At 47.7% G+C, this 27,438-nt stretch overlaps 1 protein-coding gene across 9 annotated transcripts; it reads right to left on the bottom strand.

The window, feature by feature from the left end:
- Nucleotides 1-412: 412 nt before the first annotated feature.
- Nucleotides 413-26,983, bottom strand: LOC144158535 (uncharacterized). 9 transcript variants are annotated; one of them, XM_077689456.1, is made up of 7 exons: nucleotides 26,572-26,983; nucleotides 19,530-19,633; nucleotides 18,821-18,881; nucleotides 18,604-18,748; nucleotides 18,478-18,540; nucleotides 8,591-8,663; nucleotides 413-2,768 (listed from the first exon to the last, which is right to left on the bottom strand). In XM_077689456.1, the coding sequence occupies exons 3-7, from the start codon at nucleotides 18,845-18,847 to the stop codon at nucleotides 1,409-1,411; spliced, it is 1,668 nt and encodes a 555-aa protein (XP_077545582.1). In that variant the 5' UTR covers nucleotides 18,848-18,881; nucleotides 19,530-19,633; nucleotides 26,572-26,983; the 3' UTR covers nucleotides 413-1,408. The 9 variants fall into 9 exon arrangements, with proteins under 9 accessions (XP_077545582.1, XP_077545583.1, XP_077545587.1 ...); XM_077689457.1 differs by having other exon boundaries at nucleotides 18,604-18,745; XM_077689461.1 differs by lacking the exon at nucleotides 18,821-18,881.
- Between the last annotated feature and the right edge of the window lie 455 nt (nucleotides 26,984-27,438).

Here is a 27,438-nt window from a genome sequence, read left to right as displayed (position 1 = left end):
CTGCACACCATTTTTTAATTGCTTCGTTCAGTTTCCGTTTCATGTTTATTGGACATAGTTGATCAGTTAATTCACTGAATATTTGTGGAACATACTAGTTCCATACTATTTTTCCATAGTGTACACTGGGGTTTTACATACCTGCTTTTTGCAGTGCCACACTCTTTTTTAGTGCAAATCTAAAAATCCACACTCTTTTTTACTGCAAATCTAAATTCTTTAGTGGAATTTTTTAGCTCTTGGTGATGACACTGATGATGCCATGCAACTGAATACAGTTTGGTGCTACTGCTAAAAGTCCTCTCTTTGAGTACTGCTCAGCACATGAAACAGAGCGATTTTTATCACGTCAACTGGGTAATGAGAATTGCTTTGCAGTTATCGATAAAGTCCTTGAACTGTTGTGTGGTAGAATACAAGTTACTGATCACTTCAGTTAATGCAGTGCTCATGTGTGCGGCTTGTCACTCACTCTTTTCCGCAACTAAAATTGCCCACATCGAAACCATTCAAAAATTTGTTTACTTGAAAGTTAAAATCCGAATTTGCAGATTGCCAAGTCATGACCTTTATGAAAGATATCTCGGAAGCCAAATTAAACAAATGTACAACACCTTTACTGGAACAGCATTATTTTTGGGGAAATGTTTTTAGTACAGACTTTTCATGACTAATTAGGTGCTACCTATAACCCTTTCTTGACAGGTGCTGCAAGCACCTTTTCACTAGTGTTCACCCTGTCATAAATAACAAGGTTTGATTTAAGAGATTAGTTTTTTTCACAGGTTCTGCATAGAGAAGGGTGTCTATCAGCCTGAGAAAACTTTCACTCTCTTCAGTGTTGCGTATTGTAAGTTTGCTGATACAACTGATACAGTGGCTATTGTGGAGTGCTCATGATAGATCTGTTAAATTCCCAAAAGCCCTTTCGAGAAATACTGCAATAGTAAACCCTTAGTCATTGTTACACATCATGCATGGCCTAGGAAGGCTTGAGTGCAAAGCTATTGCAATGCATATGGCCCACTGGCTTCACAACAGTGCGCATCTTTTCATCACTGGATATCTGTGGCAGTGAAAAATTTGCATTTTTGCTGGCTGCACAATCACTGTGACTTAGCAGAGCTTTTTCCAAGCGACTTTTCTGGCACAATATAAACTGGCCATTTTGCTCGCATGCGCACTCTATTGTTTGACAAGTACCCGTTCGTCAGCAAAGCTCTTCTGAAAGGTGCTACATCCACAGGGCCTTTTGCCATTGTGCTGTTTCACGTGAAACCAGGTCGTGTCTACCAGTAAAGATTTTCACCAGGCGCTGCACAAGTAGAGCTTCATGCCAGAGTGCAATCTTTCAAGTTTTTACCACTTCAGATCTTCTGGTAATGCTCTGAGATGCCACACACTCATGTCACACGGGGGTCAACCAGATAGCATCTACTAATAAAGCCCTTCTGACAGATGCTGCACTAATAGGGCCTTTCACCAGAGTGCAATTTTTCATGGTGTGCAGATGGGCTTTTTGCGTAAAAGTTTTTTGACAGAAGCTACACATGTAGGGCCTCTCACCAGAGTGGGCTCTTTCATGCCTGATCAAGCTGTATTTTTCTTTAAAGCTCTTTTGACAGATCCTACACGAGTGGGTCTTTACACTGGAGTGCAACCTTTCATGTTTAACCATACAGGACCTTGTAGTAAACCTCTTCTGACAGATGCCACAAGCGTAATGCCTCTCACCAGTGTGCGTTCTTTCGTGAATACGCAGGTCGTGTATTCGAATGAACCCTTTCTGACAGATGCTACACAAGTAGGGCATCTCGCCAGAATGCAATCTTGTATGGGTAACCAGTTGGGCTTTTCGTGTAAAGTTTTGCTGACAAATGCTACACACATGGGGTTTCTGACCAGAATGAACCCTTTCGTGATTAACCAGGTCCCTTCTTTTAGTAAAACCCTTCTGACAGCTGCTACACACGTAAGGCCATTTGCCGGTGTGCAATGTTTCATGAGCAACCAGGTAGGATGATTTAGTGAAACTCTTCTGACAGGTGCTGCAGACATAGGGCCTCTCACGAAAGTGCAACCTTTCATGCACAACCAGTGTGTTCTTTCGAGCAAAGCTCTTCTTACAGGTTTTACACTCATAAGCCTTTTTTCCTGAGTGCAATCTCTCATGAGCAACCAGATGGCTGTGCATAATGAAGCCTTTGTGACATACACGGCACACATACGGCCTCTCGCCCGAGTGCACTCTTTCATGAACAACCAGCTCACTTCTTGAACCAAAGCTCTTTGGGCAGTTCTTACACACGAAAGGCTTCTCGCCAGAGTGCAATCTTTCATGAACAGCCAGGTTACATTTTTTATTAAAGCTCTTCTGACAGATGCTGCAAGTATAAGGCTTTTTGCCAGAGTGTAATTTTTCATGCGCAACTAGGTCAAATTTCCGACTAAAGCTCTTCTTACAGATGCTACACACGTAGGGCTTCTCACCGGAGTGTAATCTTTCATGGCTAATCAGTTTGGATCTCTGCGTAAATTCCTTATTACACATACTACATATGTGAAGATTCTGGCCTGAGTGCAGTCGCATGTGTGCATCCAGACTGTGTTTTTTACGGAAGGTTTTTTTGCACAGAGTGCAGTTGTAAGCATCCTTAGTGGAACACACTTTCCCATTAGTGGTCTGGTGGTTGCGTTCGCAGGACAGACAGGAGGGCAGCTTCCCTCCAAGTTGGATATTCTTGCTGCCAGAGGATGAACTCCTGTCCCTAAAAAGAGACAAGATTAAATAAATTGATCAAGAGAAATGCAAGAAACATGCTAAATGCCAATTTCACCTAATAATCTAGTTTTGTGTATAAAAATTCAGTGTTGTGTCCAAAAATTTATTGGCATTGCCTACCGAAATTCACAAATTGAGTGACAAGCTGAAAACAGCCTGGCAGTAAGACCTGCGTATACAAATCGTATTTCACACAGCCCAGTGTTCACATTTTCTACAAAAGAAAGTAGGCTCTAATTAGGCCACCAAACACATGCTTAAAGAATTCCAAATGTTCTCCCAAAATGATTAAGGGGCTCTTGCATACATAGCCGAATAAAAATACACAATCAAGAGCTCGACGACATAGCATGTTTTAACTATGCACAAAATGAAGAAAAACCTCTCACTTCAAATCGTAAGTCTACATTAGCAGCTGAACATTTTTGCAACTGAGCCACAGTATAAAAGGGCAGATGTATGCAGGACTTTACAGAGCGAACAACTTTTGTAAAGTTCCCAAATATCTCTATACTGCAAAACATTTAGCTTCAACTCGTTACATGGGAGAAGCCTAGTCTTGGGGATGTTAGCATAAAACGCTGGCTACCCGAATACCGTATTTACCCGGTTCTAACGCGCACTTTTTTTCTGGAAAAATAGGCCGAAAAATCGCATGCGCGTTAGAATCGGATACGAAACCGAAACTGCCGAAGCAGCGGAAATTTCGGCCCACCCATCGCCATCACCATCTCAAGATAGCGCCAAAGCTTTTATCAATGATTTTTCAGGCGCAGGAAGCCTAGGCGCCTAGGCTTTTCTATCGGCGTTCACACGAATCGTCAAATTGTTTCACTTGCGCGCTTGATAACAGAAGCAGTGGCTCCCACACGTTCAACACAAGCCGTCAGCTCAAGCGTACACCTCTGGAGAAGCTCTCCGTGTGGGCGTGCGAGGCGAGGGGGCCACGATCCTATCGACCATGGTTGAACGTTCGTTCAGAAGTGTGGCATCGCGAACGCACTTGACGGTACCGAGGACGAGATGTTTTGGTCAGCGGAGAGCGACAAGGAGTCAGATGAGTGCGAATACTTCGGGAAATGAATCGCCCGTTTCTCTCACATTCGTTTGTCTTGGTCACAAAGTTCCGTGCGCGTTACAATCGAGGGTGCAAGTTTTTTCGGTTTTCTTGCCAGGAAAATCGGGTGCGCGTTAGAATCGGGTAAATACGGTAGTCTTGCTCTGTTATTGCGTGGGCAGTCAAGCTGCACTTATAAAAATTATCAGGATTCAAAATAGCATGAATTTACGTAAAGTGTGGCTGAAAACATGGAACTGCATTGGCCTGCTCACTCTGAATATCAATAAAAAAAAGCCATGATTGTTCTAATTTGGAAAAATATAACTCGCCTAAGTTCACGTGTAAAGACAGTTGAAGGTAAAAAATATCAGTTCAGATTAAACCACGCTGAAAATGAAGCTAGGGGAAACCAAAGCTTCTTCTCAAAATGAGAGACCAAATGAAAAGCGCTTCCCATTAAATTGCAAAACTACATATGTGGCTAGGATACATTGAAGTCGCAGCCAATGAAGGCCCCAGCCCAAGAAACTGCTGATACTCATTTTGCAGACATTGTAGAAGCTTCGGGAACTATAGTGGTCTATTCATCATCATCATCAGCCTATCTACAACCACTGGAGGGCAAAGGTGCCTCTCCCGTGGATCTCCAATTATCCCGGTCCTGTGATAACTGCGCTCAATTTATTCCCACAAACTTCTCAATCTCACCTGCTCATCTAACTGCCTGCCACCCCCTGCCATGCTTGCCTTCTCTACAGATCCACTGCATTACCCTTATTGACCAACGGTTATCTTAAAGGGGCACTGACAAAATTTTGAAGGCGAGATAACTTCGGAGATAGATTGGTGGGAACACATATACATCATCTGCAAAATATCAGCGGCGAATACAGCCTAGAACATATTTAAAATCAATTTTAAAGTGTGCGAAACGCAACCGAGCAGCCAGCAGAGGACCACGCGCAATCGACATCCCGAGGATATTGTGTAAATAAACAACATCCAAACACGTCACGAGTTTGTGTTTACCGCTTCCGCACTGCCGGCGTTTTTCGCCGTCTCGCCGCTCCAATCGGAGGGCCGGAGGGCGGAGCTTCTGCTCTCGAGAACGAACGACCCGGTCGTTGCGGAGGAGGCGCCGTAATTTCGTCAGCTTATCGGGCAGCTGGCCGCGACCAAAGTTCTACAGCGATTCCAGGCACTCTGTTTCTATTACTGTTTATTAACCATTGGATGCCAAAACGCGCCGGAGGCACGAAAAGCCCACTGAGCTAGCCGCACAGTCGCTGTGTAGGCGGCGGCCACCGCCGGCGCAGGTAGCTCGAGTGATAGCTTGTTACCGCTGCACGAAATTGTCCCCAAGTTCGACCATGGTGGCTTACATGAGAAAGGAGTTAATGATGCGATGGCTGGTTGCATTAAAAATTGTCATCTGCACCGCTTACGAGAGCAGCACTCGAATATCTGCCGCAGTGCTAAGCCGAACACATCTGTAGGCGGACCTGTAGGCAGACCGGCCGGCTGCTCCCAGCGCGCGTCTTGCCACCCACTGTCTCGAGCGTCGCGTGTCGTTCTTTAGCCGCGGTAGCATTTGCACTCGCAGCGCCTGCGTCACATCCACGGTCGCTTTCTAATTAAGCGCCTCACGAGATCAGTACGTGGGGGCATTCGCAGAAACTGCCGTCGATGCGGATTCGACAGTGCTACGGCGGCTCTGCTCTGTGATATCCCTCCGACGGTTACGTGGTCAGCTTTGTTCACACAAAATCCACAAAATTCCTCGTTTCGCGGCACTCGCTGAAACTGACACTGCGACTGGCCACATTATTAATGCCTCTAAATAAACAACCGTCGCACGCTGAAGCAAATGAGGTTTCTACAGATTATAAGTAGGTCACTAGCTACTTATCGCAACAAAAAAACAAGATGCAAAATTTTTCTGTCAGTGCCCCTTTAACTTCGCGTCACATGCCGTGCACACGCCCATTTCTTCTTAATTTATACTAATATGTCCTTAACACGCGTTTGTTCCTTGATCCACTCCGCTCTCTTTTTGTCCCTTAATGTTACACCTATGATCTTCAGTTCCATTGCCTGTTGAGCCATCCTCAATTTAAGTTGAACCCGTTTAGTGAGCCTCCAAATTTCTGCCCCTGAGGTGAGTACCAGTAAGATGCAGCTGTCATACACTTTCTTCTTTAGGGACAATAGTAGGCTGCCAATCATTATCAGAGAATGCCTGCTGAATGCACCCAACCCCTTTTTTATCCTTCTAATTTATCCTTCCTCATATTTGGGATCTGAGGTCACTACGCAGCCTAAGTAATGGGTGCGGGCAGGGCATGTAATGCGAAGACAAGATAATTATTGGTCATGTAGCGACATAATCGCCATCGCCACCATCAGCGCCACTATCATCCTCATCCACCCACAGTCATCATCAGCGGTGCCTGGCGAGGTGAGCAGGGACACGTGACACAGGAGAGTTGTAACGCAACTCAGCAGCCGCTCATTCTGGCCAGGCCTACGCGACCGAAATAAATGCGGAAAGCCACATCTGCTTCACGCCTGCTTTCTACAAAGTGGTGGCCCGGACTTTCCGCGCCTGCCACCCGGCCAGGGGCACAGCGACATGGCAACCTGGGGGGGCCCGCCCATACCGGAGTTTGAGCCACGCACCTCCGAGGTTGTTTTATCAAGCTTGAGGCTACATTCTCGCTGAACTATGTCACCATACAGCCGTTCAAGCACTCCATCTTTTGGGAGACGCTTCCACTCGAGCTCCGCTGCGTCCTCGCCCTACCACCGCCCAGCGAAACCTCCTACAGCGACCTTCGCGCTGTCGTTCTCGCGCACTACGGCCTCACAGACGACCTGTTTCGGCCTGCAGCAGAAGTGGTACACGCACGCTCTGCAGCCGCCCATTGTACCCTCTGCGCCATTGTCCTCGTCCCTTGTCACTAGTGTCACCCCCTTGGACTCAACTTCCAGTGCGGCAGCCACACCTATACCGACAAAAGTCACAGCCGACGTCGTCACAGACGCCAACCGGCCGCAGCCCTCCTCCTCCCCTTCAAGCACCCCAAGCACAGCCTCCGGTGAATGCTCTGTGACCGTTCAATCTTGCCCACCCCGGTCGACTGCTGCCCCACTGCCGCGCATCGTGTGCACCACGACGGCGGAACAGTGCCCTGCTCCAGTGCAGTCGCAGCGTAGCTCATACGAGACGCGCGTCGTGGCTCCCAAAGCCAACCCCGATGGGCTCGCGTCCCCCATTGTGCTTCCGTCAACGCCTGCGGCCGCTGGCCATGGCGACTATATGCCGGCCTCACGGCTCTCAGAGCAACATGCGCAGGTGCGCCCTGGGGAGCACTTTGGGAAAGCATCCACGACTACTGTGCTGCCTCAAATGCCACGAGAGCATTCCCGTGCACGTGATATGCAGAATGACCAGACGCAGTACGGTACACCCGCGGAGCACTTCCAACGTCATCAATCGCTGATGTCACCACCAAAGGAGCGCGCTGCTGCACCTAGATGCCGACATCGCTATCGACATCGAAAGCACCCGCCTAGGAAGTGGGTTTTGTCGCTGACACTCCTGCGGCGCACTCCCGCGAGTCATCAGCACCGCCTTGCCCAACGTCTCTCACACGCACACGGTGGACAGCGACTCGGGGTTCGTGCGACTGCTCATCGGCGTTCTGGGACTGGAACGTCTCGCTATGGCCTAGGTCAGTGCAGGCGTGTTGCCACGGCCACCAGCCTGTTCGCGCATGCGGCTGCACGTCAGTGTGCCTGCGTGGCAAGTGGCTGCAAGACGAGTGCCCATCCTGCAAGCGTCGCCTCGTCGTCTGCGCAGTGACCGCGGCTCGCGCCGCTTTTTCTTGAGAACTGCTGCACCCTGCGCCAACTTGTCCCATCCCCCACTCTCAGCCAAGGCCCCTCGAGGCCCATCTACTCCCCGGACACTCTCACTGGGCTGACCAGGACTGCTCACTGTCTCAACTCGAATGCGGACACATGTGGAATTGGCTGTACTGTACATACCTGTACATAGTTTGTTTCCCCCACACATGCTCTACATCTGTCATCTTAACACGCTACGCGCTAGGGGGGGAGCCCTGTAGCGAGATCAGCGCTACTATCATCATCATCCCCATCCTTCCACAATCATCAGCGCTGCCTGGCGAGGTGAGCAAGGACACGCGACACAGGAGAGTTGGAACGTGACTCAGCAGCTGGGCGGCCGCTCATTCTGGCCGGGCCTACGCGACCTAAATAAATGTGGGAAGCTGCATCCGCTTCACGTCTGCTTCCTACAGTCATTAAGGGTGACGAAATGGATCCCTAGAGAAGGCAAGCGTGGCAGGGGCAACAGAAAGTTAGATGAGCAGAGGAGATCAAGAAGTTTGTGGAGATAAATTAGTCTGAGTTAGCACAGGACCTGATAATTGGAGATCTATGTGAGAGGCCTTTGCCCTGCAGTGGGCATAGAGAGGCTGATGATGATGGTGCAAAATGTGTGAGAACTTTTGCCAACTTTGGTTTAAAAATCTTGGCTGTAATAATATAGATGTCCATATTAGGTCTATGTTTATTTACTGCATCGAGTGTTCCACAGGGTTTTCTGTGTTCATTTGTGCAAGAACATACTTTTGTATTCCATAAAATGAATGTGTTTAAGCATAGGCTTTCCATAACGTTTATGTTCTAGGAACAATAACACTGCGAGCATCACAACCCACCCTGTGTCGCTAGAAGGTGGGTGGCAGGAGCAGATGTGAAGACCAGCTTCCACTGCAATGTCAGTACCACCTCCTGAAACAAAAACTGTCGCTGAGGCACCAGTTGGGGTTTGTCCACATCATAAACTAAAAAAAATCAATGGTCAGAACAGCTAAGGGCAATGACTAGTACTATCCTCAGACAAACTCTTTATTTCAATGTTTGTGAAGCAGGGCAAAAAAATGATCAAACTGAAAAAGTACACTGACATGTCTCAAGCAGCCACATTTTGCATTTATTGCGCTACACGAAAGCAAACGTGCCTAAGTGATAAACATTAAGTGTAAATTTCTCCTAAATGGCTTTCATATGACAGTTGTATTGTGAGCAGGTCCATGGCTGAGGGTTAGATAAAACGTTTAATACTTGTTGAAGCAAGTTACACGTCTTCTCTCATCGGAGCCATTCTCTTTTTCCGGCGGCAGGAGCTGCTCAATTTAAAGGGTAGGGGGGGAGAAGGGGGAGGCCTTGGCGTACGTGACTCAAGGCTCGTTCGCATGGCGCGAAGCAGTTCGAGTGTCCGTGAACATGAGACCGCAAATGCATTACGCGCACATGGAGTGGCAGGCACGAGTTCTCACATCACTACAGGACACATACACTTCACACCTGTCTGGCCTACGTGACTCGATGCACGTAGTGATGACCGCGAGTGTTCTGAGGCACAGAAATATGTGACTTCGTTGTATCACACCCATGGAGTGGCAGTCACGAGTTCGCACGTCACTGTACACGGAGATGCAGGCGCGACTTCTCACATCCCACCCTAGCCAAAATGACCAAGTCCCTTTGGTGACGTGAAAACTGAACAACAGTCTGCTAACATTGAGGTCAAGCTTCAGATGACGCAAGAATAGGGTCGATGTAAGGTGGTCTAAATAGCTTGATCTGGCTCACATGCACCACTCTGGAGTCAGGAGTTCCCGAATTCCGGCCTACTTGAGTCACGAGGTAAGTAACCGGGGTCTTCTTTTCGAGGATCTGATAGACTCCCTTGAACCTCGGAGCCAATTTCTCTGACACATGCGGAAGAGGCTGCTGGCGGCGCACCCAAACAAAGTCTCCAACCTTGTAGGAGTGATCTCTGTGCGCCCGATCATAGTATGCTTTGCGCGCTTGCTGGGCGTTTTCCGTGTTGCTGGCTGCTTCGGCTCGCTGGGATTGCAGTGCCAAAAGGCGCTCTTGCACAGAAGTGGGCTTTGATGCGTGGATGGTCTGGTATGGTAGATTTGGCGTATATCCGTACATTAACTCAAAGGGGGAGAATCCAGTGCTGGAGTTCAGGCTGGTGTTCACGGCAAACACGGCTTCGTCGAGCTTTTTTGTCCACTGTGACTGGTCATGGTTGCACATTTTACGCAAAACGGTGACGAGGGTGCCATTGCTTCGCTCGACAAGTCCGTTACTTGCGGCCCTGTATACCACTGAATAGTGTACCGTGACTCCGTGCATTCTCATGAAGTTCTTGAATTCTTTGGAGTCAAAGGCTTTTCCGTGGTCAGAGAGGCAATCGCTTGGAGTTCCGAATCTATGAAAAACAGAGTGAAGGTGCCTGATTACTTCCTTCGTGGACGTATTCGGTACGGGTTTTGGAACACTGTACCGTGTGGCGACGTCAATTACATTCAGAATGTAGCTCTGTTTGTCGCTGGATGGCATTGTTATGTGGTCCATAGCGATCGAACTGAATGGTACGTCAGTAGTAGGCATGAATTCCATCTTGCCGACGTTCCGGCTGGTTGGTCTGTTGTCTTCCTGGCAACGTTGGCATGCCTGCACGTAGCTTGTAACAGTTGATAACATGTTGGGCCACCAAAACCGTCCTTGCAGTTTGTCCATCGTGCGTTTGATATCCATGTGCCCACTTGCGTCGTGCGTGAGCTCCAAAACGCTTTGTTGAATCTTTGCTGGCACAACAGGACAGTGATGCCCCTCTGAAGTTACCCGATAGAGGATGTCATTGATTATGACAAACGGTCCTGCTGAGTTAGGTTCAGCACACACTTTCTGTTTGGTGCTCTTGCAGAAGTCGTCTGCATTTTGCATGGCCGTGAATTCATGCGTCTGAGATAGCGCTGCACATGAATGCCGAGAAGGCATGTCAGCAACGTAATTTTGACGTCCAGGGCGGTGCTCAACAGAGAACTCAAATTCCGCCAAATCCAGCAATATTCCAGTGAATCGGCGAGACGGCTTGAAGTTTCTGGTCAAGCAGGCGACCGACCAATTATCAGTGAGCAGGTGAAATTTCCTACCAAGCAGGTAATGGCGAAATTTCACTGCAATAGCCCAATGCACAGCCAATGCTTCCCAAACGTTGCTGTGTAGCTTTCGTTCAGATTCCGTCAGTGATCGGCTGGCGTATTCAATCACGACTTCTTTTCCGGCTTGTTTTTGTGTCAACACCGCTCCAAGAGCTGTTGCAGAAGCATCCGTAGCCACTGTTGTGGGCGCGTCGCGATCAAAGTGGCCCAGTATGGGTGCTGATGTAAGGGTCGAACGGATGGTCTGAAATGATTCCTCACACTCAGGTGTCCATTTGAAGTCGGCACTCCGCATTGCAGCTTGAAGTGGCGCGCAAATCTTAGAAAAGCCAGGAATGAAACGCCTGTAAAAGTTTGCGGTTTGCACCCAAGATAGTAGCTGCTTCGGCGTTCTCGGAGTAGGGATGCGCAATATGGCTTCAATCTTTGCGGGATCTGGCTGCTTCCCGTTTTGTGAAATCAAAAATCCCAGAAATTTTACTGAAGGAACAGCAAACTTGCACTTTTTCAATGAAGCCTTAAGGCCTGCTTGTTGCAGGAGGGTCAGAGTCTCATCGAGAAGATCGAGAAATTCTTCCAACGAGTTCGCCAAGATGATGACGTCATCGAGGTATGTACGCACACCAGATTTCGAATCTCGGGGTTTGAGTTGGGAAAATATTTTATGCATTGCCTTTTGGAAAGTGGCAGGTGCGTTCTTTAGTCCAAAGGGCATTCGTGTCCACTTGAAAGTGCCTTGATGAGTGATGAAGGTTGTCTTGTCTTGGTCCTCTTCTTTTACTTTAATTTGCCAATACGCACAGCATAAATCCAATACGGCAAACAAAGAGGCTCCACCAATGTCATCAAAAATGTCGTCTGCTCGCGGAAGCGGCTGGAGGACACTGACTGTCATCTGGTTGAGGGCCATATAATTTACACATAGCCACTTTTTGTCACCCTGTGTCACGAGAAGAGCTGGAAATCCCCACGGTCCAGAGGTCGGGCGGATGATGTCTTTCGACAGTAAAGTTGCTGTCTGGTTTTCTAGAAATATTCGGTCCGAGGCTGTGTATCGGTAAGGTTGTCGTCCGTATGGCTGGGCATCCGGCTTTAACTTAATTTCATGTTCAATTCCTTCGTAGAGTCCAATGTCATCCGGACTCCGTGTGAAAAGGTCAGCGTGTTTTTCAACAACGCGTTTGACAGCATCATGTTGTTCAGGAACTAGCTGTTCTCCGAGAATGATATCAGTGAAGTCGTCGTCACCGGAACTGGAAGGGGAAAGAGGGGCTTCTGGGCTGCAGAGCTTTGTTACAGCGCAGCTTATCGTGGGGGCTGGGTTCACTTCAGACGCAGCTGCTTTGGCTAGTTTGCTCCATAATGGCTCATTTTCGTCGGGCTCATGGGCTAGTTGAAGTGCATCGGCCTTGGCATCTGGAGCATCAAAGTGAGACAAAGCTGATATTGTCAGAATAACAGCGCTGGCCATTCGTGGCATAAGCTGGTCGCGGCACTGAATGATGGTTTTTGTGCTCGGCTGGTGGATTTCAGATGGCTGAGGAGGCTTTACGTGGAGCTCAGCTCGAGCAGCACAGAACCAGTCCTCTCCAAGAATGAGTGGAAGCGCGTTATTTGTCATAACGGCCACTTCTACTACAGCTGATATTGCTCCAACTGTTATCCGGAGACAGACAGTTCCGATAGGCGTCACTGATCCTCCTCCGACAACAAGAACGGGTGGTCCTGTCCACGGCAAAACATTTTGTTTTGTGAGCAGTTTCGACGATATAATCGTCATAGACGAACCACTGTCCGGGAAGGCTGGAATTTCTCCGATTCCTGGTATAACGGCAGGAACCACAGCGCAACAAAATTTTGACCCATCAAGTGAATCAGGTACGTACGTGGCGTACGCTTTTGGCACTGTGTTCCGGTGATCCTTACTTCTTTCGCTGCACTTTGCTGCTAAATGACCGGTCTTCTTGCATTTAAAGCAAACGGCGTTCTTTATGTCTTGACCGGGTCTATGGGCTGGTGCACCATACTTATCAGAAATTTCTTGATACCGTGCACTTTGCTCGGCGGGCGGAAGCTCAGAAATGCGCTTTGGTGGCGGGCGCAATTGCTTTTGCGATTTTTCTTTTGGAGGGAAGGTCGAGGCTGGTTTGTCTTCGTTTTTGGTCTGCGCAGAAGACTGTCGAACGTTCCGCGTCCCTTTTGTGTGCTCAACGGTACGGTCTACCTCAATTGCGATGCTCAAGAACTCATCGACAGATTTCGGGCGCTGTACAGCAATTGCTGTTGCCAGTTGGTCATCGCGTATTCCTTGGATTAGATATTCAATCCTTTCTTTGTCGGTGAGGCTGACCGGGCATCGAGAAATTACCCGCAGTTTGGCGAATGCATACGAGTGCAGAGTTTCGTCGGCTAGCTGTAATCTGGCGGTCACGGTCTCCTGCCACTGGATAAGTGAAAGCTGTTCTCCAAAACTTTCTTTCAGGCTGGCTTTCCAGATGCGCCAGGTTGTCATATGCCGACCCTGCGTTTCATGCCAATCTGCGGCTGCTCCGCGCAGTTTGCTTTGAGCTATTGCAAGGAGTGTAGAATCTTTCCATGCAGCTAGTTTTTGGGTTCTCTCAAGCTCTTCGAGCCAGCTCTCGGCGGATGGAACACCACTTCCGTGAAATGTTCGCAGTGAAGCTGATAGATCAGGAAGAGTGTTTACTGTAATCGGTCTCACCTGAGAAGCCATTGCAGACGTCATGATCGCCATGTATTGCTGCATGTAGGTGGTGAACTGTTGAAAATTAGAAGCGCTGTCTTCGCTGAACCTTGGCATTTGAGGGAATCCAGTCTGGGCAGGAGGAGTGTGGCTGTCTTGGGCTGCATCCGGCGAATCATCTTGGTCTCGGTGACTTTCAATGTCGGCAAGTAGACGGGCGGCAAGTTCTTCTTTGTTGCCTACGGTGTCAAGCTGTCGGCGTTCAAGTTCTTGTTTTATGAGCGGCATTGTGATTTGTGCGATGTCATCGGCGCTTGCGTTGCTCCAATTGATGAACGGCATCTCGGGCAGATTCGTAAAGACTGCAGGCGAAGATGTTTGAGAGTGGCGGAAGCGACGGCTGATTGCTGAGCGAGTTGAGCTGCTCCGGTGCTCTTCGGCTTGGGCTGAGGCTGGGCTTGTCGGGCTGAGGCTGGGCTTACTGCTTGAAGCATGAAGCAGGCTCTTCTCGTCAGTCGTGTCGCTTAAAGCTGCAGCAGGTAACGTTGGGCGACTACGCCATATGTGAGCAGGTCCATGGCTGAGGGTTAGATAAAGCGTTTAATACTTGTTGAAGCAAGTTACACGTCTTCTCTCATCGGAGCCATTCTCTTTTTCCGGCCGCAGGAGCTGCTCAATTTAAAGGGTAGGGGGGGAGAAGGGGGAGGCCTTGGCGTACCTGACTCAAGGCTCGTTCGCATGGCGCGAAGCAGTTCGAGTGTCCGTGAACATGAGACCGCAAATGCATTACGCGCACATGGAGTGGCAGGCACGAGTTCTCACATCACTGCAGGACACATACACTTCACACCTGTCTGGCCTACGTGACTCGATGCACGTAGTGATGACCGCGAGTGTTCTGAGGCACAGAAATATGTGACTTCGTTGTATCACACCCATGGAGTGGCAGTCACGAGTTCGCACATCACTGTACACGGAGATGCAGGCGCGACTTCTCACAGTATACTTCGCTGTGGGCACATGGTAGTTACTACTTTAAAGCTTGTTTTGTTTCACATGTTTTGTAAGAAAAACAGCTACAACCAGGAAGTGCCCATAAGCCAATGAAAGTCACGAATTTCTCCTCTTCCTTTTTTTTGTGACATGAATCTGAGCAGTCTGTGCAGATGTCATTCTACTAGCGCAATAAGGAAGAGCAAAATGCCACGACTACGCAAATACTTCATCAAACAGGGGCCCTGGCCAAAACTTCAAACAAGTTTACAAAAGCACAAGTGGAAATCTCTTCTGCTACCATATAGGTTCTTAAATTGAGGTAAACTGCACGGTTTCAGTTGGCATTGCTCACAAATGGTACACAGATGGCATCATCAGATCAGAAGACCGATGAAAAGTGGGGGGTAGATATAAGTTGTAAACAGATTATGTAAACATCCAAGATTTCCAAAGTTTAACCTCGCACCTAGATGCAAATTTAATACTCCCTCCCTATCACCTGGAATTGATCGAAAATATTGGTTGGCCATGTCCTGACAACAGAAGAAGAAAATTTGGAAATAGCATTGTCATTTTTTATCCCGCAGGCTTCCTAAGAGACACACAGCTTTATTAAATGGGTGCAACCTTGCTATGCAGATTAATAAGACAATATTTACTTTTCATGAAATCCACTCATCACAGCAGCACAAAGTGGGAATACAGACCAGGAAACACCTGCTTCAATAAGTGCCTTTCAAAAAAAGTGCTCTCTGTTGCACATAACTGCAAATATGTTTAGGTTCGTTATGCAGACATCATCTGGCAGTTGAATTGTAACACCTGCTTGGGGGCTGCATATTGTCACGGGATGGGTACGCACCCTCTGAAAGGAATATAGACACCGAGGGATTGGCCCCAGCCCGGACAGCTGGTGTAGTGAACAGTTGACCTGCGAGGAGGAAGAGGTCGAACCATCTCGCTCTCTGGCTGCATCCACTTGAGACTGTGTGCTGCTGTGTTCCCCACCGTGTGGCATATTAATTACCTGCAATATACCATCTTCCCCATAACATCTTTTGGTGGTGAAGCCAGGTAACGTTCCATCGCTACGGATCTCCGAAGCGGGCATCGCATCGGCTCAACTGTGATGACTGCCAACACCTCGGGTACCGGGGGCACTGCCACAGCCCTGAGTGTAGTTATGGCACAGCCCCGTGAGCCTGGAAAATTCTCCGGTACCGATGATACCGATGTTAAAGACTGAATCAAACTTGTCGAACGAGTGTGCCCTGAACTGCTGGGACCCAACTATAATGCTCGCAAATGTTCCTTTCATCCTGAAGGGAGCAGCACTCACATGGTATGAAACGAACGAAGCAGACCTTCCTAGTTGAGACGCCGTCAAAGCAGGGCTCTGTGAGGTATACGGCAAGAAAAAGTGCCGCCAGCTTGTTGCGAAAAAACAACTCGCGACTCGCACTCAGACATCGACCGAGCCGTACGTGGAATATATACAGGATAATCTGTCCCTGTGCCACCGCGAAGACGACAGAATGAATGATGAAGAAAACGTCAGCCATGTACTGAAAGGGATAGTGGTTGCAAGTAGTGCAACACGGTCGGCGCTATAATAAAGGAATTCCGGCACTTTGAACAAGCCAAAAGCCATTGTATCACGACCCAGTTCGCACGGCTTCCGAATACCGCGGCTACTTCAACCTGCGAAGCAGCATTTTTGGCATCGCCTCCACCCCAGGTCATGTACAGTATGGATACTGGGCATTCTGAAAATGTGGTGACCAGGATCGTACGCTGTGAACTTGAAGCCATGGCTCCCGCGCCCGTTCCACCATGCATGACGGAGAGCAACATCACCGTCATTTCCCTTGTTCAAGCGGTTCTTCGGGAGGATTTTGCAAACATGGGCATCCATCCAGTCTGTTCGGTGAGCCACCAACCGCTGTGACAAGCACCTCCCCGAGCCGTTTTCCGCAGCAACTATGTTTCATCCTGGTATCACAATCCAGCTGAGTGGAGAACACCAGACGACCAGCCCATCAGCTTTAACTGCAGGCATGTGGGACATGTTGCTCGCTACTGTCAGCGCCGCTGGTTCCAGTTTCCTCGTGACGTCTCCCCTGACCGGTTCGACAGTACGCCTCCCCTGCTTTACATTTTAAAACCAACAGCAACCAGATGACTCCGCTGCCACTTCGATGTCCCGATTCGACCGCTCGCCCTCACTGCACCGACGCCAGTCTCGCTCGCCGCAGTCTCGGAGACCATCATCTCCGACCACCTCCAACTGCTACTCACTGGAAAACTAATGAATGCAGCTCCCGGAGGTGAAGCTGCATTCTCGACTTGGCCCGCAAATCCTCTTCTGACCCTCTCTACCACAGACAATTTACTAGAAATTGAAGTTGACGGCATTCCTGTTTGTGCACTCACTGACACTGGGACGACAATATCGGTGATAAGCTCAAATCTACGCTCTCACCTTTATAAGGTCCCGATGCCTGCCCTATCTCATGTCCGACTAGCTGATGGTGGAACGCCCATAATAGCTGGAATGTGTACTGATCGTGTTATGATTGCTGGCCGTACCGTACCTGTTTTTTTTGCCGTATTAGAAAACTGCGCACATGACGTGATCTTAGGCCTTGACTTCTTGGCCGACAATTCAGCGCTCATCGACTGTTCCACAGGATTCCTGAGACTGGAGCTACCTAGTGCACCGGTGGCCGATGACACTCACCCGACCCGCTTGTGTTCAACAACGCACATCCGTCTCCTGCCACAGGCCATCACGTTTGTTTCGTTGGCAGCCCCCGGCCCTCTTGCTGATGGCGACTATGTTATTACTCCAATGACTGACGTTCTGATGCGTGGGCGCGTTAAACCTCATAATCAATCAACATCGAGTTAGGATCACGTGGCGCACGCATCCCATGCACTTAACTCACAGCACCGACAATTTTCCGACTCAAATTTTCAAGAAAAATTTCCAAGAAACATTTTTAAGAAAGACAATTTCAAGAAAAAGCAAAAAAAAAAGAATCAGAGAGATAGCCCTTCTGCGTGCGTTAGACCAAGGGTCTGTGCAGGGTGTGTTGCTGAGCTCACTGTCACACTATCGCCCGTGGTCTGAAGTTCAAGACGTGACACCTGTTTGTGACTGCTTCAGTGCCGCACAGAACCTTGCTCGAGTCCCAAACATCGGTATCACTTCTCCAATCAGCTGTCAAAGGTGCTGGGGCCACCGCTTCGCGCAGCAAAAGGCAAGCCCTGGCCTGGGATGAGCTCCGACGACACTGCTTCACGATAAGAGAGCCTGCCAGTTGCCCCGGCTTTCCCACCGGTTCAGCGATGCCAGATTAGAGAGAGACCCGCTGCGGTGGCTCAGTGGCTAAGGCATTGCGCTGCTGAGCACGAGGTCGCGGGTTCGATTCCCGGCCACGGCGGCCGCTTTTCTAAAGGAGCCGAAAAGCAAAAACGCTTGCGTGTACGAGATTTCGGCGCACGTTAAAGACCCCCAGGTGGTCAAAATTAATCCAGAGCCCTCCACTGGGCATGCCTCATCGCCTGCATTGCATTGGCACGTTAAACCATACAATCAACAATCAACCGCTTTCCTCACCAAGAAATTCATGTTGACTAAAAGAAATCAGAAGATGGCTTCTGCGTTTCAAGGGTAATAAAATGATGGTTTTGACCCACTTCTGTGTTGCTTTATATTCTACACATGAATAAAATTCTTCACACTTCTGAATATCACTATGCACGAGCAATACCAAAAAATAGAAAGTTATTCACAATATATGTGACGAAACCATTTGTTTCTTGTCTTTACTACCTCTATGCTAGCATGCCTATGTACGAGGATGTCTAGAATTCTAACCTTGAAATTCCTCTTCTGTTTGGGAGCTTGCGCTGGTGAGTAACGTGAGACCGCATTGTGTGCCTGCAAAGAAAATTCCTTGTCACAGATGCCCGAAGACAAGCAGCTAGACAACATGGATGGTACTTCTGGTGCCAGTGGTAATGCTGGTCTGTGTCTTTTGGTTGCTGCAGGACATGACCCGGATGGCTGTAGCCGTAGACATTACCATGACACAATCCTTGGGCATCAGCGGCATTGCACGTGGCATGCTTGCTATCGGGGTAGTCTTCTGGAAGTGAAAAACTGCTCTGTGTGAAAATTTAAACACAGCAAACACCAAGAGAACTGGAGGTAAGCTTACTGCTAGCTTTCCCAGCAAAAAGAGCATGCACGCTTCAGCCCACTGGACATCTCTTCTGCAGCTGCATAAATGGCAAAACAGAATACTGCTATGCATATCATTAAGTAAACATTCCTCACTGCACTGCAAACCTATTCTTTGCCTCCATCATCGTAAAGACAGCTAACCAATAAAATCATCTTCTATAGCTCGTATGACGATGCACAGTCAGGTGAGTTCGTGAAACAGCGTGCTTTAACCAATACACCAGAAGAAGGAACAGACAGGACGAGCGCTGAGTCAGTGCTGGTTTCGTCGATTTATTGTTTGCAGCTGCCATTTAAAACCTCTTTTGTTCCTCATGATTGCAATTATGCTGCCACTGCTTTGTAGCGACCTGCATTTTGGCTCTTGATATTTACCGCAGTGCATTTGTCGTTCTGTCGGCTGTTCTGCCACCGACGATAGGCTGTGAGCTGCAGTGCTTGCAGACTGGGAGTGCTTGGCAAGTGACGGATTGCTTGTAGCTTTAGCTACATGAATCGCAAGGATGTCGCCCATAGTTGCATCGGACAGTCAAAAGATCGGCTGTCAAGTGCACTTCCCCTTGTATAAATTTTTTGCTAATTTTCAACTTCAATGGCAGAGGCCACCATCACAATAGGTAGCAGCTCTAGATAAAGTGCATCATTTTGTGTGCAATATACTGATAGCATCTGAGTTACTGGACCTTTCTTGTGAAATGATACAGCACTTTATCCAGAGCAGGAGTTTGCCAGTGATGCTTCCTTGCAACCCAAATGGATGGCCACGATGATGCACTGTAAAAGGCAGCTGTAAAAGGCACAAGAACGGTTGCAGTTATTGCCATGCCTATGCAGCTTTGACATGTTCCAGAGCATAGGGTGACAGCTCAGGATTGCAGAATGATGACACATATGAAAACACCGCAATTCATTGCCACTTTCTTGGACCAACCACTGCACCAAAGCAAAGAAAAAACGCAACATTTTTTCAATGCCACAGGATCTAATATTGTGTTCATGGCACTGACAATGTGGATCGATTCTTTAGCACTGGCAGCACAGGCAGTGGCCGATGCACTGCCACCTGATGCTCTGGAGAGGCTCTTATTGCCCCAGAATGTGCATGAGTGCTCTGGTGGCAGCTCGTGCAGTGAACTCGAATTTCCCATCCACATGCGACTGCCATAGTACATTCTGCTCTGTTATTTGGGGTGTGCCATAACACGTTTGCCGAGTGCCGATGTGGGTTCAACCTAATATAGCTCACTCACAGAGCCACAAAAAAGCTCACCTTCATCTATCCTCTGGCATTGGAGTTGCACAGCAACAGCTAAATGATGTTGGTAAGGGCAAGCATGCATGCTTGAATAACAAGATAACCCTCCTGATGAAGCAGCTGAAAGAGCAAATTCAGGCGGAAGAACATGCAACACACTTGTCATGTGTCGAGAATTTCCGAAAGGGGATGCACCGGTTGCGCCGAACAAAGAACCACTTATGGAGTGCCGTGCCACTGAAGACAACAGGTCCGATCCACAAGTGCTACAGCAAAACCTGGACCTAACTTAAGGGAGGAGAGGCAAGGAACCGGGAGTATAAAGTAGCACGCCATATCTGAGGAACAAGCCAGGGGATTGCAGCCAGACCGCCAACTATTCCTACCAGGTCTGGGTAGTAATGGGCCAACCTGATATCTGATACAAGTAACCTGTCACAGCACCAACCTCTGTAGCGGTGACGGTCGGGCACCTGTGGCCAGCATTCGTGGCCTGTCGACCTATGCTTCGACGGTCCCAGAAAGCTACGTCCCGGAACCTACTCGGGGCCTCCTGCTGTGAGGTCTGCCATAAGGGTAGCTGTGTAGTGCCATCCCCCCCCGCATGGTGGAACGACAACGGCAGTTCCACCTCAGACAGGAGGTGGATCAACGACACTACCAACCCTCGCTAAACGATGCCTGTCTTTGGGTCACAGCCATGCTACGTCGGGGACACGTCTGCGCCAGCGACAAGGGTAGGCGAGTTCACTAGGGACTCGTCATAGGGCGCTTAGGTGGCATGGGAATGAGTTTAGGACGTCTAGGGCAACTGGGTATGCCAGATTAAGGGTTTTTGTTATTGCCTTGGTATATTGTAGAGACTTAAGTTTTGGGGTGATTAGGCATATTATGCAGGCTCAACAAAAGGGTTCAACTTAAGTTGAGGACGACTCAGCAAGCAATGGAACGGGAGATAGGCAATAGGTGTAACATTAAGGGACCAGAAGAGAGCGGAGTGGATCAGAAAACAAATGCGTGTTAAGGACATATTAGTAGAAATTAAGAAGTGGGTGTGGGCAGAGAATGTAATGCAAAGGCAAGATAACCATTGGTCATTAAAGGTAACAGAGTGGATCCCTAGAATAGTCAAGACGGGCAGGGGGCGGCAGAAGGTTAGATGGGCGGATGAGATCAAGAAGTTCGCGGGGATAAATTGGTCGTTAGCACTGGACCGGGATAACTGAAGATCTGTGAGAGAGGCCTTTGCCCTGCAGTGGGCGTAAACAGGCTGATGATAATGCATGTTGTTATTGTGTGCAGTTGTTCAATGTGATTTGGTTTCAGGTTCAGAGCTTTAGGGTTTTGTTTGATGTAGGTTGCTCTGACGTTTATCGCACAGAGTGAATACATGGCTTTGTTGACCTGCCATCGGCTTGGCCTTACCCATTCTTCTAACCTGATCTAGACATTACGTGACACCAATTCGTGAGCTCGACCTTTTTGGAAATGTGCCCGGAACTAGTGTCCAGAAGCACGAAAAATCTGCAGCCCTGGTGTCTTAAATCAGAGTCAAAAGCAGCCCTCCTCACATCACAAGAACTCACAAAAAGAACTTCGGGGGTCAACAATAAGTCTTCACTGGCTGCGCATTTGTACTTAGCCATGTATCCGCACAAAGAGAAGTTAAGGTTTCATTCAAGCGAAGCTTTTCCAGCGGTACTATCTGACACCTGCATGAGTCATGCATATTGTAGCGTTGAAAGTTCGCCTCAAAGAACTGTGGCACTTGTCATGTGCCGCATTACGCTACGTGAAATGGGCCAACTTCAGGGACGAGACTTGGTTTCGGCAGGTGCCACCACCCATCCTCAACCAGAGGTGCAAATAGCGCTTCCCAGATGGAAATGGACTCCTTATTCCGACTGGAAATAAGGGTTACCGACCACATTTCCAGCTTAATTTTTCAGCACCAATTGTGTATTTCAGTATCCAGCCAGCCACATATGCTTCCCAGAGGGGAATATTAAATTCCAGCCAGAAATTCATTTTTCGCTCACTGGATAGTTTGTGACCAGGCTGGAAAGATTTCGAACTAGGGGCAGAATTTCTAGTACTGGCTGCAATACATTCCACAGCAATTTCCAGCCCAGCTGCAGAAGGTGGCCGGAAACCTTCCCGGACAGCTTTTAAAATGCATAAACAAACCAAATAATACATGTTATTTGTTTCACAATGTTGGCAAGAACTTTTAAAATTATGAAATACCCCTCAAAACAGGAAAAACCTTATCAAAATTGCATTAAATATTTGTGAACTACATTTTCAGATGCTTGTTCCCAATGCCAATTCACTCACTTAAAATATGTTCTGCCACTCTGGCTTGTGCAAGTGCACGAGTAGAAGACTGCACATAGTTGCTACGTGTGTTTTGTCCTCTTTTGTAGTAAAATTTTAATTGTGCATTCAATTCTTTTCACTGCAATGCCTTTGTGTGCATTCGTACTGTTTCAGGAGGATGTGGACAGGGATGCTCTGAAGTTATTCGCCTCGCATGTCGATAACAGAGAACTGCTCGGACAAATGTTGACAACAATGAAGGTAACAATACACTGCATGCCATTCAAATGCACTGATACTATTAGGTCATATCATATTGATTTTATCAAATCTATAAGCATGCAGATTTTTGCGACGTTTTGATGCGGTGGGAAGGAGGAACAAAATATGTGCACGCCTAACCCAAGCACAGCCTTGCACATGGTAACAAAGTGGCAATAACTGACCTAGCACCATGTGCGCCGCTCTTGTAAAAACATAGTGCATCGGGCTTCGTAAAAGTTGGATAGAGTGATTTGGTATCGTATTCAGGTGGCCTGTGTACGAGCGATGAGCTCTTGGGAGTCTCAGTCAAACCAGACCTTAGCGTGTTTTAATAAATGTCGCATAATTAATGTGCGAAGAGTGCGCACTCGTCAACTGCGAAAAAAACAGACAGTCACACATGGTGATATTATTTTACAAGGTGAATCGATCGATATTGCCTTGCTCTTCCTTCTGTTCTATTTTTTAGTATCTCTGAGGTAACACCTTTCTGGCAGTGTGTGGTACAAAAAACTTGAACCCCACAAGACTGCTGGTGTAATACCAAAAAGTGGCCCCGAGAACTCCAGGAAAGATGTAGCACCTATGTTTCGATTGTGATTTTGCAAAACTTCATCGCATTTTACACCGGAATTACACTTGAAACCAGAATTACATATGAAGCCTTATTTTTCCTAGGCTGCCGGGATCACCAGAAAATTTACTCAAATAAGGATGAGATTCCCCTGCAGACGTTCTTGATACACAGTGACAAAGCTGAAAATGTGTGACTATTATATGCCATAAAAATACGGTTTAAGTTTTAGTCTGCCTCCTGTGTTACTGCTGTTGGGCACAAAAACCCACACAAAAAGCGCTTGTATTTCAAAATAATGACATTATAGGGTGCTTTTATATGTAGCTATAAGTGATTTAGTCACGAGTCCCCACCTTTAAATTGAAGATTAAAAATCTTATTTCGTGATGCATCTCGGTGACATTCCGAACGGGGGGGAAAATTCCGATTATTAGGTTCAGAAATTTCAAACTTGTAGCAATTTTTCCCCCACGTTTCTGAAGAATTCTCCGCCCATTTTTGCCGCTGACATAGCTTTACGTGGATTGCTGTTTGGTTTTGGGCGTTAGCCAGCACCACCTATTTCTACATTACAAAGCCTTCCGGACGCAGGCAGCATTTACAGACTCAAGAGTTTCAGCATGAACTAAATTCTACTACACCCACCGCTCAGCAGCATTTGACTATGCATTTAACGTTTTGTACCAAACATGCTCACTTAGCATGCAAAAGATCTAAGTTCAAACTGGTCATATGAAAAAGAATAAGACATTGCAATGTATTTGAGGCAATTTTTTGTTGCGTGCCGGGGCTCCTGGCACCTTTTCCTGTTGACAGCACGCGGACTAATACCCGTGCCATACGTACACGAAAAATGATATTAAAGGCCCAATGCCTTAAGTTTTAATTCCATTAATTTGCTGCTGCATGAAAAAATCTAATGCTATTTGCTCTAATGTCATTTTTGGCTTAAGGAGTTTTGCAGAACTCAATCGCCTTCACGAACGCCTTAAACCTGCCTACTCTAGAACGCGATTAGCACGAAATGAAACCAACGAATTTCTCAGCCCGGCTGACGCAGAAACGTAGCTTAACTTTGAAATAAGACGATTATTTTGCGCACTCTTGGTAATGAAGTTCTGCAGAAGACCCGCCGCGGTGGCTCAGTGGCTAAGGCGTTGCGCTGCTGAGCACGAGGTCGCGGGTTCGATTCCCGGCCGCGGCGGCCGCTTTTCTGATGGAGGCGAAAAGCAAAAACGCCCGTGTGTATGAGATTTCGGCGCACGATAAAGATCCCCAGGTGGTCAAAATTAATCCGGAGCCCTCCACTACGGCGCGCCTAATCGCCTGCGTTGCATCGGCGCGTTAAACCCCACAATCAATCAAGTTCTGCAGAAGACGAAGTTAACTAAACCAGTGGCAAAAGGCAAGACATTGTGTCACTTGGCTACTGCTGGCAGGCGACAGCAGCTGCTGAAGCCACTTTTAGAAACGGCTCACACCATTGTTTATAAAACGCTGTTTCTCAAAACGTTTTCTTTTGCAAAAAAAATGTTTTAACCCTTGTGAGATGTTTTTCTCTACGTTAAAACTTCTAAAATAAGAACGCATTTCTTTTTTTGGTAATTATCACCATCACGCGTAACACATTTAGTGCTTTCCGTTTGTGCGTGTAGCACGGCCCGCCCAAATAATGCCATAAGTATCTGAAGGCCTTAAACACTTAATGTCATTTTTCATGTACGTGTGGTGCGGGTATAAGGCACACCTGAAATACTTTTTTCTATACTGCGCAGGAATACGTGAAAACAGCCACCTTCAGCTACAGCCACTTTACACTTTAGTAGCTCATTCTAATGGATTATTCATTCATTCATTCATTCATTCATTCATTCATTCATACTGCAGGCCAAGATGCTGGCCCATGGAGGGAGGGCAGTACAGAGCAAGAATTCAAACAACGCATGAACAGGATGCTACCTATAACATGTCACAAAAATTTACAAATACTTGACTCAGCACAACCGCGACATAAGAACACCACAATAAATCGCAGTGGGGCAAAACGCCTTGCCCCAAAAACACAGCACTAATATAACAAAACAGAAGGTCAACTTTCTTATAACGTACAAGTGGTCACAAGCCTAGGTTTAGATTATTTTAATTCATGAAGCAAGTAGTTTTCCAGTTCTTGTAAGAAGTTTCTTGATTGTAAAACCTCAAGGGGGAGGGAATTCCATTCGTTAATGGTACGCGCAAAAAAACTATTCATGTGAGAATTTGTTTTAGAAAATATTGGCGTAATAGAGAGGTTATGTCTGTGTCTTGTTTTTCGGGCTTGAAGAAAGGTTATGTAATGAGGTAGTTTAAGTCCGATTTTCCCACTTATGACACTATGCAAAAACTGGAGACGACAAACTTTGCGCCTGCGTTCTAGCGAACTGATTTTATTTCTAAGAATAAGTAAGGTTGGGGAATCCTGTCTTTTATATTTTCAAAAGATGAATCTAACAGCCTTTCTTTGTACACGTTCAAAATTCATAGTGTCCTTTTTAGTATGAGGGTCCCAAACAACCGCCGCGTATTCGAGTATCGATCTCTTATTCTCTTCTTAATGCTCCTTCCTAAGCGGTCTTTGATGCTTGCGGTTTGCGAGACGTGACTGCAGATATTTGAACATAAATCGAATGGAGAGTTAAGGAACCTTCTTAAACGAAAACAGAGTAATAAATGATAGGAGGTCCGGTTTACTGGCATTAATTTTCCTTTTTACTTCACGACTCAAATTCCTTGCCTGTATTAGAGTTCCTTTTTCCCTTCGGCCATAAATACAGCCGAAAATTCCCGCACCGAACATCACTAGTGCTATTGCAGTCGGTAGTAGAAATTTAGCAAAACAAATACTTCTGTCTAGAAGCAGTGCAGAATCCAGCATGAAAAAAGGCGATTTCTGGCTGGAAAGTGGTGCAGAAGGCAGCAAAAAAAAGGTCATTTTTGGCTGGGAACTGAAGAAGAATCATGCAAGCAAAGCAATTTCTGGCTAGGTAGTAGAACCAGCAAGAATAATGCAATTTCCAGCTGGAAAGCCACGCTGTTCTGGCTGGAAATAATGATATATCCCGTTAGAAAAAGTGGTTTCCAGTTAGAAGTGGACAGTGTTCTGGCTGTGAATGGTGTGAATTCAGCCAAAAAACGTGTCATTTCCAGCTGTACGTGAGCCAAGAAATTTCGGTTTGAAGCTACGTAGAGGTTCCGGTTGGGGTTCATTCCAGTCCAGGTTGCGAACGATTTCCAGTTCCATAACAGAGCCGGTACTGGAAATAATTTTCACCTGGGATCACTAAGGTTGCTCCGTTCAACTGCAGACTTTTCTGAACAAGTGGGGTGGACGGGTCGCCGCCGGGTCGCCGCCACGCAGATGCCGGGACAGGAAAACCACGACGTGTGAAGGCGCGCACACACTGCAGCACGGACTGCAGCACGGCCTACGGAGATGTTCTAGCAGCAGGAACTCGCGAGTTGCCAGGGCGTTTTCAGGCACTACACACCGACGTTGCCTTGCGCGCGGTTCGGTGTTGACATGCGCTACTTTTCTGAACTGCGCATTTCGCGCACACAACTTCACGCACACGTTATATCCAACATTACATAGCGCCCACCAAGACACGACACAGCGTAGAACCACCAAGCACGACCACAACAACCATCGCTACCGAAGGGCACTGCCACAGAACAGGCACTGCCAAGCCACGGGGCGGCCTCTCTCGCATCCACCGTGGTCCCACGTAATTCGCGCCAGCAGCGCCAAATCCTCCCCTAGTAGTACGTGGCCTCTGAGAAACGTTGCATTAATCGCCATGGCAACGAGTAACGAGGGGGGAAAGGGCGTTTGCTGACGTCGCGGACGCTGATGACGTCATTTATCCCGCGGCAGCCAGGCCGTGCCGCCGCGCGCCGGCCCCTGAAACCGACGCTCGTCCAACTTTCGCGTCTGCGTTTGCCGCCGGTCGCTGCCTCATGGGCCGCTCGGCAATGGCACCAGGCGCGAAAGTTGGACGAGCGGCACCGATGACTCGAAATGGCCGCCGCCCGTCATTTGTTATGTGTGCAGTAACGTGTTTAATAATTGAACGAAGAAAACATGTAGGTAATAGTACGTTTTCTGGTGTCAAATTGTTGTCTTTGTGGCGATAATAAT

This window comes from Haemaphysalis longicornis, unplaced genomic scaffold (genome assembly GCF_048455015.1).
Source record: "Haemaphysalis longicornis isolate Haplotype H1 unplaced genomic scaffold, Haemaphysalis longicornis Haplotype H1 scaffold_10, whole genome shotgun sequence".
In the NCBI taxonomy this organism is placed as follows: Eukaryota; Metazoa; Arthropoda; class Arachnida; order Ixodida; family Ixodidae; genus Haemaphysalis; species Haemaphysalis longicornis.
This window is presented reverse-complemented; position numbering and strand designations above follow the sequence as displayed.